The 13,175-nt window shown below is 41.7% G+C and overlaps 1 protein-coding gene across 3 annotated transcripts in view; it reads right to left on the reverse strand.

The window, feature by feature from the left end:
* The window catches only part of chrna7a (cholinergic receptor, nicotinic, alpha 7a (neuronal)), a 37,763-nt gene extending 31,553 nt beyond the window's left edge, over nt 1-6,210 (reverse strand). Inside the window, exon 1 of one of the 3 annotated variants that reach the window (XM_078944238.1) lies at nt 5,986-6,210. In XM_078944238.1, the coding sequence (XP_078800364.1) occupies nt 5,986-6,046 (61 nt within the window). In that variant the 5' untranslated portion in view covers nt 6,047-6,210. Of the gene's footprint in view, nt 1-3,130; nt 3,353-5,985 lie in introns of those variants that run through there. The other 2 variants (XM_078944239.1, XM_023952892.2) reach the window with 2 other exon arrangements.
* Nucleotides 6,211-13,175: the final 6,965 nt, after the last annotated feature.

Consider the following 13,175-nt stretch of genomic DNA (forward strand, 5'->3'; position numbering starts at 1 on the left):
TGTTCCCCCCCTTCTTCATCACGTCCCCGCTCACCCTGCAGCTCAGCTGCAGCCTGCTGCAGGGGTCTTGGTCTTATCACAACTGATTCATCATCCTCTTTTTTAGCAATCAGACATGCTTCCCTAGTTTTACTTTTCTGAATGCCATTCTTTCTTTTTGTTGCTTCATTTAACCACAGTTTAGCACAAATTAATTCTTCACTACTTTTTGTTTCTTTTTTATTTTTTATTTTGTTTTTAATTTGTAATCTTTGAACTAATTCAGTACATGCCTGTACTCCAAGATTCCCCTTAAAATTGTAGTTTTTATCCCATTTTCTCAAGAACGTAGTTGAGCCTGGATGAGCTCTTTCCATGTATTTTGAATCCCCTGTTAATTCTACTTTTCTATTCGAATTCCCCATTTGTTTTTTGTTATTTTTATTTTTTTTATTATTTACGTTAGTCACAGAGTGTGATCAGAACCAACAGAGAATTTCTCTCAGGACCGAATTTCACTCCCCGTGCAACAAGCTTCTAGGTCAGACCTATTGTCTGATCCGGTCACACGTTTAGGGTCCTCCCAGGAGCAAAACACGTTTTAGACTCTGGGTTCCTTCCACCTAAAGCCAAATGAGATGAAATCTTGTTCTACTTCAACAAGCAGCCTTGTGTTAACACCGCAAGGTTTCCAGCTGCCCACTGTTTCGAACAAGTTCACTCCTTTCACACAGGCACACACATTCACACCAAAAAAACTTTATTTTTATTTATTTTTAAATTTTAATAGGCCTTTTAGGGACTTGAACCCTCTTACGCGTTTTAGGCTGCAGGACTCGAACCTACACCTTTATACAGAATTCTGGACTTTTCCGGGACTTCAAACCCACACGTGTTTCAGGCAACAGGACTTGAACCTGTCCCTCAGAATTCTGGGCCACTTCGGGGACTCGAACCCCTGTAAAAGCGCTTTACTTGCCTTGTTGTTGTGGTCTGACTGGTTTACGGATAACGTCAATCCGGACCCAGGGATCAGACCAGTCGATTGGCCGGCGTAGAATTCACTACGACGGACTTTCCTCCGCAGACCTAGTCTCACGGGCTGTCGACAGACTTCAATCGGCGTGGTCCTCCCCCCAAGGACGCAGATATGTTGTCATCCGGCTCGAATGGACCAAAGAATGTCAGATAAATGCATCTAAACATTAAAGAAAAACACAATTAGAAATAATAGACCACAGCAAGAATCAAGTTTCTCATGCACGAGGGAGAAGCAGCCAGTGTGACAGAAAACAACCAACACGCTGCTCTTCTCAAAGGTTCTGCTCTCCCTGTGCACCTTTTATTAAGAACACAAGAAGGAGGTAACATTTTCAAAACAAAGAGGAAAAGTTCATTAGGGGGTGTCATACAATGACCCCTTTGGTGGATTCTAACTTCAAACAGTATCACTTATCAGCTGAGGACAGTGTGTCGTAAAACCCCCCTGTTCCTGGCTGGGCATGAGAAGCAGATGACCAAACACACAGAACTGTTTTCAGAAGAGGTAAAAAGGTCAATCTGAGTTAACATTTAAAGAAATACATTTAAACAATGATAATAATAAAACAAATTCCTTCACATTGGGATTTTACAAAAAACTGCTTTAGCCTAAATATGCCAGATTCTGAGTAGATCTGGGTGAAAATGATGAGCTCATCTAAGTTAATTAGCATTTAAACATGAGTGCTGTAGAGTTGGAAGGAGACAGTTTGACTTGACAGTATTTCTCCACAAATCCATGGGCAGAATTGTCAGAATATGTTGCAATGCAATGTGAAAAGCTCAAGGACAACATGTTGTGTTGAATCTGGACCCCCCCCCTCCCCCTCCTCCATCCAGACAGAAACAGTCTTTGCATTCTGAACTAAGCCCTTTGTACCACATCAATCTCTCTGCCCTCCAAAAATATACGGCTATTTCCAGGAAATGCTGGGCTCTGCATGGTCTCACAATTTCTCTACCACCATCAACCTGCTGGTGGTTCAAAATGCTCATGCTCTGGAAAAAAATGTATTAAAAAAATCAGTAGATCAATTAAAAAAAGTGCAATTATTATTTAAACAGCAAGAAAAACTTTATTTACTAAATTAAATAAATGCTTTAAACTGGGAAGTTCAGCAGAAACCAGGCAGTAAAAATATTAGTGCAAACAAAATGTGACATATAAAGTCAAAAACAACTATTAAATGTAAAAAGAAGTGTACATTCATACAAGGCCCACTCCGATGAAAATCCTGTTTTTGACATGTTCTTGCTGTATTTTTCTGATGACAGAAGACACATATCAAGAACATTAAACCTACAATTTCATTTCTGAGTTTTTCGTTGTTCAAATCGAATCAGGAGTAGATGAAACACAAATTCCCTGCTCCACTCCATTCTGATGCATCCACTTTTAGACAAATTGATCCATGTACATATTTGTTTTCCTCGTCTGAGCTGGAATCTGGCTACAAACTTTACAGCTGGATTGCTCCAATCCTTATTTTTGTTGCACAAGCTAATGTTGGGTTGGAGTTGTAACCTAGCAGGGAATGTGTAAAGGTATGAGTGATGGGACGGGAAGGGGGGTGGGGTTGCTCCGTGCCAACATTCTCAGAACTTAAAGGCAAATTTCTAATGAACTCCTGTCGCTCTGCAGAAACTGTGCCATAGAAAACTACACAGGTTTTTTTTTACAGTGTTGGCTAAAAACGACACAAGTGTAAATATAATAGCACTGGGAAGACTTAGAAAACAGATCACAAGATGATCGGAGCGGGACTTTAAAAGCAAAAAGGTTCTTCCAGCTGCAAATGTACAGTAAATTCAAAATAGCAGCAAGATAGAGTAGGCTAACAATCTGCACTTTAAACAAAACAAAAATATGTTTGGTTTATTTTACATTCTGCTTGGATCAATAGTTTTTAAAGCTTTGCTCCCCCCGTGGATAAAAAAAAACAGCCACTACACTGACCTCATGCGCTATTCAAGCTAAGTAATTATTGCAAAATACACAACAGGTATATATTAACGCAACATCTTAATCCCCGCATCCCATCACTCCAAACACACATCTGCATCTCCTCCTCTGACAGTTGGAAAGCATCGAAGCGCGCAAACTGCGTACCTTTCACTGCGCAGGCGGCGACTGCAACAAACAGAAGCAAATCCCGCAAGTCCATGTTGAAGGAGACGCGCGGACACGGAGCAATCCCGCAGATGATCGCAGCTGCTGGCGGGATCATGCAGAAGTGATGATGGTGCTGCGTGAGGGTGGCGGGATGGTGCTGGAAGCCAGCAGCGTTAAATAACCCCTCCTCCTAATGAACGGCAGCTGCTTGGCCGGACACGCACTCGAGTTTGCCTTGCAGATCATTCAGTCTGACCACTTCTTCTTCATGATTACAGAATTATAAAAGAAGGAACACTAGTTTGAGATTAAATATTAACTTAATGTTTTTGTTTTTATTTAAAACATTGAAAAGGTCACGGAAAACGGGCTTTAAAGACCCACTCCGATGAAAAATCGGGTTTTGGGGCGTTTTTAATATGCTCCTGTAGGATTTTTCTGATGATTTATCGAAAATGAAAATTAAAAATTGCGTTTTTGAGTATTTATTTATTCTAATTATTGTTAATCAGGAGCAGACGGAGAAAAAGGACGTTTGAAAAAGCCTGTGGGAAGCGGGGATGTCGGTGCTATACAAGGGCCACAAGCTCTCTGCTCCAGAGACACTGGGCAAGACACTAGACGCCCCACCATTTCCCCCCTCTAGCCCCGCCCAAAATAACTCAAAACCTACAAATAAAAACAAAATATATACTTGTTTTGTTTCATTAATCATATTAGTATAATATACTTTTATAGTTGGATACACAATTAAGATATAGTGTGTGAGTTATTTCCCACTTAACACGCATGTCCCGGTTTTAGGTTCTCTGCTTTTGTGTTCTAGTTGTTTTTTGTTCTGTGATGTTTTGAGTTTAACTTCCTGTTTTAGGTTTTCCTGTTGTGTTGTTGTTTCAAGTTTTACTTTTGGTTCCCATCTGCCCTCATTAGCTGCGTTTACATGGGCAAAAGTAATCGGAAAGAAGGCCTGATCGGAAAGAAAATGAGTCATTTAAACGCGCCATTAGGAATACTCTGCCCCGATCAGACTCGTTCGGATCAGAATTTCTTTCCGATCGAGATAGGTGGGTTATACAGTAAACCCTTGTTTTTCGCGGGGGTTACGTTCCAAAAAGAACCCGTAATTGGCAAAATCCATGAAGTAGAAACCTCTATTTTTTTAACAAGTATCATACAATTAAAAACTCTATTATACATTGAAAAGAAAGAACGAACCATTTTACAGGCTCAAGCATTTGTTTCACAAATAAAAGTACTTTAGAAAAGTTTTCTTTTCAACAAATAACTTCTGTACTGTACTGTCAAAAAATAATTTTAATCATCAATGTGAACAGAATGCTTCAAATCGCGGAGATAAGCCCCGCCCACCGCGACCCGAGAGGAATTGAATTAAACGGGAGAAAATTTAAAAAGATAATAAAAAAAAATACAAAGTACAGTGGGACAAATAGTGACTCAGGTGTATTTCACAGCTCTTGAGACTGAGCCGCTGCATCCTGACTCCGCTCTGCAGTGTTTTCCTCTTCTGAAGCTGGCGGTGCAGCTGTGTTTGTTCGGGAGAATAACATAGTGATTGGCAGTTGTTGTCGCTCTATTTTTTATGGGTTTTAGAGAAACTCGAAATTGCAAGATGATTTACACGTACGTGTTGTAAATTTGGCACGCTGATTTACGTACGTGGACATTTTAAACTGCAACATTATTGACGTGCAGGTAGAGAAGAAGCAGAGTGACTTTTTAGCCAATCAGAATGCAGAACACAATGCACGATGCAAATCCGTGAAGTAGCGAAACCGTGAAAAGTAAACCGTGTTATAGCGAGGGATCACTGTACCGATCGTTTATCCGATCGTGGAGCATGTAAACGGTCATTCCGATCGTGTGTCACTACTGCTCTGGTTTACGTCACGCATAGACGGTGTTTCGCTGAGAGAAAGCCTTGGAGCTCATACGGGACCGACCAGCGGCTCTGCGGACGCCCCGTGAAAAGCGCCGCTCCGCTCTCACCCCGCTGGCTCTCCCCTCTCTTTCACCCCTCACGAGGGAGACGCGGGGAAGGAGCACTTCGTGCCCCCCGACACTCACTCGGTCTACTGGCACCCGAGTGAGCAGAGGAGCTGGATTAATGACTTCGTGTCTGAGGGGAGGAGAATGCTTGTTCGGTGTGCGTGTTTTTTTTGTTTTTGTTTTGTTATGTGTGGGAGAATTCAGACTGTGTGCCGTCCCGCCGCTCTGGGTTAGCAGCTGCAGGACTCAGGAGAGCCGTTAGCTCACGCAGCGAGTTTAGGGAAGCAGAAATAAATGTCGCTCAGTCCTTTTCAACACTACTGCGCATGCCCAAATGATTCATTCTGACCGAAAGTGTGAGCCATGGGAACGTTTGTTCTAATCGGAAAAAGGTTTTCTGATCCCATGTGCACGGGTGAATTTTAACCCGACCATTGATCCGATTAAGATACTCTGCCCACGGAACCGCGGCTATTGTTTCCACCTCTGCCTCGTCAGTCCTGTATGTATTTTAGTCGTGCGTTTCCCTTCCTCCTGTGCTGGTCCGAAGTTTGTTATTATGCTGTCCCACCCCGGTTCGTGTATATCACCTGTTTCTAGTGTTTCGAGTTTGCCTGCCTACAGCAGTGGTTTTGGTTTGTAGTTTTGTTTATTTTTTGAGTATTAAAGCTCCCTTTCCCCTGCAACCTCCTGCCTCCTCATCCTCTCTGCGCCTGGGTACTTCCTCAACCTCCTTCTGTAACATTATGGTACAGCCAAACTAGTGCCCAGCAGAGAGGAACATGCTGCAGTTTGGAGCATTCTGCCGGGAGGCAGATGAAGACTGGCCGGACGAGTTCCTGTACCCAGGGATGCGTGACATGCGGCTCCTGGACCCATGGGTCTTCTGACTGGGTCCAGTTCCATGCCGTTGGGTGTGACGGAGGTCGTCTGGCTGTGGGAGGGGTCGCCGTCACCGCTGCCACCTTCATCGACGTTCCTCCCCTGTTCCCGGGGTGGAGTCGGAGGATCACTCGAGGGGCCTCCTTCTTAAACCCACTGGACCAGGACATGTGGCTATGGGAGGCCTACTGCTGAGAAGAAGAGAGGGTTGACTCATCTGACTGGTTCCAGCTCTCCGCCTCAACATTTAATGGTACCGGGCGGCATGCATAGGGGCCACCGGGCGTCAGACACCGAGACACGGGCCAAGGATGAAGCCAGGGCCGAGAGGGCCCAGGAGCCGCCCACCACCCAGCCGGAGCCTCGTCTCCGCAGGCCAGCCCCACCCAAGCAGCCCAAACATCACAACGCAACCACAGCTCCACCCCTACCTCCCCACACTACACTACCCTCTACAGCCCCCTCACCCACCCCGGGGTCCCTCTGTGTGTGGTGCTAACATGCATATGGTGTCTAAAGTGAGAGTTAAAATTGCGGGGTGGACTGGTGTGAGATGAACCCGGATGTTTCCCAGTGCCCCCCTCCACCAGACCATCCCCACAAGACCCTAGATGAATCAAGGTGTCACAAGCAGGAGGATGGGCACAACCGGGGGAATAAGCCCCCCCCCCCCTGAGTGACTGGCCCCCCCAGCCTCACCTCCCAAGGCGACCAGGCAGCCAGGAGGCGGCCAGCCGGCAGAAGACAGAGGCAGAGACAGTGCCAGGGAGACAGACAGACAAATGGTTACTTAAAAAAAAAACGTTTCCTTAAAAGAGTTTGAAAGATTCATGCCTGTGAGTAAATAAAGCTGTTTATTTACTCAGCAATGTATGTTTCGGTCAATTGAGCATTAGTCGTCCTGTGTCCGAATTGCCATCTTAATCCCTAACTACTAAAAACTCTATAGTTCTGGACAATCTAGTGCCCTGGCCATGAAAAGTAATTTGGACACCTTGCTTACTGTTTTTATTTATTTTCTAATAGGAAATACAGTATGTCAACACCGATTTTACGAAGTGATAATCAAATCAATACCAGCATTTTACAACGACTATTTATGAATCCTCTGTGTTCGGATGATGACAATTTTGGTTGTTTATTAAAAAAATACATTTAAACACATTTTTCCCCAAAAAAATTTGTCCAATGCAATGCATTGTGGTCTACATTTGCCAATCTTGTTTTGGGCTTTTTATCTGAGTATGAAATTATGCATTTTCTGAAGGGGGTTACAGGGAGACGAAGAGTCTTTTTTAATCTGGCCCACATTAGGTCCTTTAACGTATTCACAAAGCTTTTAATGCAGCCTCCATAGATTCTTTATTCAACTTTAACACTTAGATATGTGTGTTGGTAGCATTACACATGAGAAAGGAATGGTTTCCAGTGATGAAAACACTTCCACAGCACATCAAAGTGTGTCTCATTCTGTGCAGAGACTGGCTCCCTTTATGTGCAAAGAAGTAAACAACAAATATTAAACATGCCAGGCGGTTGTTGCTCCTGGTTCCTCCACATGCTACCCAGGGTGCTGCTAAATCAGGGCACGTTTTTTAGGCTTTAATGTCTAAAAATGTCCAAACACCAACAAAAAAGCCAAGAGAATCATTAAAAAGCTGGCTGACCAAAGCAGCATACTAACACATCTAAGTTGATCATTAAATTGTTTTTTGTGAGTAACAAACAATTCAGTTACACATGTCGGACTATCCTATAGCCCCCACAGCTGAGGAAAAACCTGTTCCTGCATCTTATAATCGGAGGCAACATTTCTTGTGCAAATGTTAAAGCTCTTTATTGCATATTTAGTACACATCATTTTAAAAATGAGCTGCCTGAATATGAATGACTTTTTTAATGACTCTTCTGTTCCCATGCACTCAGTCCATCACCTGCCTGCTGCAAACCTGGTGCATATGTCTGGTGCATCATTGAGAAATACACCATTTAACTGTCAGAACAAAAAAACATTGGCATTTTGAGAGCAACATGAGGCTGAAGTGCTTAGTTTTTTCCTGTTGAAGTTCTGTATTTTCCACATTATAGGGCATACTGGATTATAAGACTCACCGTCAATGATTGGTCTACATTGGAACTTATATCATGTACAATGAAAAACCAAACTATGAGATGCATTATAGAGATAAAAGAGTCAGAGATAAGTCACTCCGTCAGACTTTATTAACTGTGTTCACAGTCACTCTGGAAGTTATCTTTAACATGCTACATGTTAGCCATGTTGAAGGGTTAGCCACGTTAGCATATTTAGAGTCCCTATAATGCTGGCAACACTCAGGTAGCCAAAGCATTGCTGATTGCCAAGTAGTGCCACTTGGGTCCTCAACCAAACTGACCAGTTGTGGTTGCCTTCAGGAATGACCAGTAAACTCAGGCTTATTCCACACGCTGTTATTGAGAAAGGCTACGTTCACACTACGACCCGATACCGATTTTTTTGGCCCTATGCCAGTGGTCCCCAACCTTTTTGTCACCGCGGACCGGTACAACGCAAGGCACGTTTACCGCGGACCGGTGGTGGTGGTGGGGGGTGGGGGGTGGGGGGGGGGGTGCAACGCAAGGTGTGTATCACGTGATGTTTGATGTCGCGACTTTGACGTGCATTAAGTGTTACAGATGTAGCAGAAAGAATCCGGTCACTTTTCAAAATAAAAGTGGCGGTTTTTGAAACGTCAGACATGTTTCTTCTCGTGACAGAGTTAATCGAAGGCGCTCACAAACATAATCGAAGGTGGATGTGGTCATTTGAAAGTTACCGATAAATTCTGTATCAGTGAAGCCACTCACATCAACCACTCCTGGCTGCGACTCCTTACCCACACGTTTCTCTTTACCGGCGTTGCTAACACTGCTCCACAAAACGCCTTTTTAAATTTCTTCTTAAAATGGGAAGATTGTAATTGTGCTGGCTCCTTTGTGAAAATAAATTTAATAATGCAAAAAGAGCTACGCTGTTGGCAACACTGTTGTTGACATCCATTGTTAACGTTAGCTACTTCCGCAAACAACAGTGACGTTGTTCACCGTTGAGTACTCTTCTGCGAAAGCGGGTCACTTTTGGGTCATTTCACGGTCACACAGGAGATCACAAAAATTCGGATTTAATTGGAAATGTGAACGGCCTTGCAAAAAAATAAAAAAATAAAAAAAATTTAATCGGAATTGAGCACTAAACCCTACAGTGTGAACATAGCCTTACGCCTTAGTCACAATTGCCCTTACTGGTGGATATGGACCGTCTGTGAGTGAAACTTTGGTGAGTCTTCACAAGGCACACAGGTGGTCTGTAAGAAATATCAACATCGTAGACCACCTGATAAACCCATGTGGCGGAAAGGTTTATGCACATTTTTACTACAGGCATGCTGCGAGTAAAGTGGCAGCTCATAGACAAACATGTAAACAACACGTAAGAGTGAAAAAGGTGAAACAGAGGCGTATCTTATAGATTTTTCCTTTTTTCTACTCACCTGAATCCTGTGCACCGTGCAGGGAGCCAGTTATTGCTATTTAAGGGAAAGGTGTATGCTTCTGGCTCGCCTATTGCACGCCTCTTGCATGCAACCTGACTGTTAGAAATGAGAAAATTAGACAGTGTAGTTTGTGTGTGGATCCTACAGCCGTCTTATGGGCACTTATGTATCACGTGCACCTGTGTGTAGAGCATTTGCGCTCGGTCAGTAAGGAGCCAGTGCATGCACCTTACTAATGACATGAGTCCTGCCATGCAACAGGATCACTTCCTTCATACTTCATGAAGCACTCACCAAACACCCAACAATCCATTTTCTTGACGTTCCTTAAGGCGGTCCAATGAGGCTGAATGAAACAGGTGTCCAAGGAGACACCTGTGGACACCTGTTTCTATGATGCTCCTTGGGCTCGGATAACTACAACACCTGTACAGCTCAGCCCCTGTTTTTTTTTTTAATTTAAAAAAAATTATTTACTTTTATTCATCCCACAATGGGGAAATTGTTCTCTGCATTTTGACCCAGCCCCTGGGGTGAGCAGTGAGCTTCAGACTAGCCACGCTCCGTGGGCGACAGCTGGCTAGGGAGGGCGGGGATCGTTCCGCCGACCCTTCGGTTGTTAGATGACCTGCTCTACCACCTGAGCTATAGTGCTGCTGATATTTTTGTTTGTTTGCATTTTTTTTAACTGATATTCCAATCACTCTACTCCTAAGCTCTGGAGTCTCTGATAAATCCCTCCACAAGAAGGATATTGGTCAAATTGGAAAATAGAGTTTGGTCTGAAGTTTGAATAAATATGGCACAGCTGATGGGAAATTTGTCTTGTAATCTGCATTCTGAGAGTCATTTTTTGAAATTCACGCTGCCTCCGCCTACTTATCTGTGCATCTGTTGGTGTGCCATTCCTTAAAATTTCAAGATAGTCTAATCCAACTGCTGCGGGAAGAATCTGCACTCATGCAGATTTCAAGAGTCCCACACCTTTCTTTAGCATCCCAATCATGTTTCATGTTCGAAGCGTGGAATAACAAAGCTTTATCCCTCTAGCTCTGTCACGTTGTTTTGCCTTTTTCTTCCTGTCAGCAGGTTTACCTCCACAAAATCCCCTACAAACAGGTGTGAGGGTCCGTCATAAATTGAAAAGCAGGTGTACTGATGCTTAGATATTTTTATTTTCTGGTGAATGCTGAACTGAATGTTTAGCAGTAAGTAGTATGTACACACAGGAATATGTGTTTATTATTCATTGGCACAAGTATGTGTTTATATCAGTATGTGGACTATACCGGTTTAATTGGATAACTTAATGATCTGCAGCTCACAGTAAACCGGTTTACCAAGTCACAGCAGAAGTGAATGTCAACATTGCTGCAGCAATTTATGTTGGTTTGTGGTATAGGGGCTTTTGTGTTGCCTGCTTTGTTCAGTTCTTTTGGCTATTTAAATTGTATTCATGTAAACGTGTAGGAGGTGAGCTACTGTTAACTTCACTGCCTGTGTTCTTCTGTTTTAGATCGTCCAAGGAGTTTAGTGTTAGCTATTTATTCCTCTTTCCTTCATTTACAGGTTAGAGCGTTTGTGGGTTTAGATATGTGTGTTTTTTATTTGCTACTTTAGTAATAGAATCATTCTGAAGACTTTTTCTTCCTCTTCCCTTCCCTTGCTGCTTACAATTCATCATTTATGTAAAATAATCCACCATTTTGTGTTTTGTGTGGTGTAGTTGGATTGTAAAATCTTCTATGAAAAAGAAAAAAAAGGCACAAGAAACATAAGCCTGTGACCAGCAATATGTCCAACCAGCAATCACGGCCGTTGTATGCAACAGTTAAACATGTATGGATTTCAATTGAACTATAAAGTATATTCAGACCAATGCCAGCAGAAATGCATTTGTGAGTAAATTAAAAAGCCAAGCAACAAATCTTTAACCAATTGTCAGTGCACTATAGGGTACACCATCAATTTATAGTCTATTTTTGACCTTATCTCATATGTGAGGCGCACCAAACTATAAGGTCCAGAGTCTGAGATGACGTTCAGTCAGACTTTGACTGCATTCACAGTAATTCTAGAATTTGTCTGATACACGCTACACTTTAGCCATGTTGGCATATTCACAACCTTGTTTGCAGCATGTGAAAAAAAACCAGACTAATACCCTGAAACAAACGTTACTGTGACCACTTTAACTACCGAAACTGTTAGTAACATGTAAAAAAGAAAATAACAGTCCTCAGCATTTTTACAGTAATATACAACCTTGTTATTCAGCAGAAATAAGTCATATATAAGGCGCTCTGCTGATGTATTTTAAACTATTTTTATTAAGGCTTTTATGTTGGCCTAATTGTGCAGAAATACAGTTTTCTATTTGTTAATTTACAACTTCATTAAAACTTCACAATCGTCATCAACCCTTTGTTGCAGTTTATCACTTGTTTGTCTTTCACCTTGTCAGGTGAATGTAGCTTTAAACTCGATTTAAAAAACATGATTTAAAAATTACTAAAGTATGTTTTCTCTTTGTTTTGTAAAAAAAAAAAAAAAATATTCCAAAGATAGCCAATTTGGTTATACGTCTTTTATTAATTTTTAGAGGTTTTCAGCTAAATGTTTTAGGGAAACTTTTCAAGAAAAATACCATGTGTTCTCCTCATTTCACACAATTACAAAAAAACATTTCCACAAACAGAGGCTTATCAAAATAAATAACAGATGACTTATACAACAGTGAAGTTGCGCTAATTTTATCATTAACTGCTATGTAAATGAATGCAGGCAGTCAATCGTTTTGTTGTTTACTTCTTTGCACACGACGGGAGCCGGTTTCTGTACAGATGAGACACTTTGATGTGCTGTGGAAGGGTTTTTATTACTGAGAACCAATTCTTTCTAATGTGTGATGTTACTAACACAGATTGTTAGGGAAGCGGAATCCCTCGTTTAATCTAACGGGTACATAATTACATTTGGTTCCGAGTCATACAGCTGAAGAACCCATGGAGATTTGATTTAAAACGTAGTAAGTTCATTTTAAACTGATGTGGGACAGAATAAAACAAAGAGGAAACCTTATGTCTCCTGGTAGCCCTTTTCAGAAAACCGATTATTTCACACTCAGATTAAAAGCGCAGACACCGTATGAATAGAACAACTGAAAGCATGCAAGACAACATGGATTCAGCCCAGAGAGACATTTGTGATTGCAGTGCTTTTTCTCATTAAAACAAACAAAGAATAAATACTTTAAGATGCAGTCTTTTGACCTTATTTTTTTTTTGAACTTTTACTTTTAGGAACAACTATTGGGAGACCAGAAAATGCAAATAATTGAAAATCAATTAATAAGCCTCCATGCATGAGAAATTTAAGTCTATTTATTAAAAACAAATGAAAATGGATTTGTTTTGGAATAAAAAGGTTGCTATGGAAACGTTTGAAGCCATTTACAACATTTTGCTCTTTTTTTGAAACAACTGTCAATGGAGGCTTACAAATAGATGTAAAGCACATAAAACACTTAAACAATAGAATTTTTTTAATCCCACAACATTAAAGAATATCTTTTTAACCTGGTTTTTAAGAAGGGTGCTTGGATACTTTTTTTCCGATTG

Source organism: Oryzias latipes, chromosome 3, assembly GCF_053564925.1.
Source record: "Oryzias latipes strain Hd-rR chromosome 3, Olatipes_Hd-rR_3.1".
In the NCBI taxonomy this organism is placed as follows: domain Eukaryota; kingdom Metazoa; phylum Chordata; class Actinopteri; order Beloniformes; family Adrianichthyidae; genus Oryzias; species Oryzias latipes.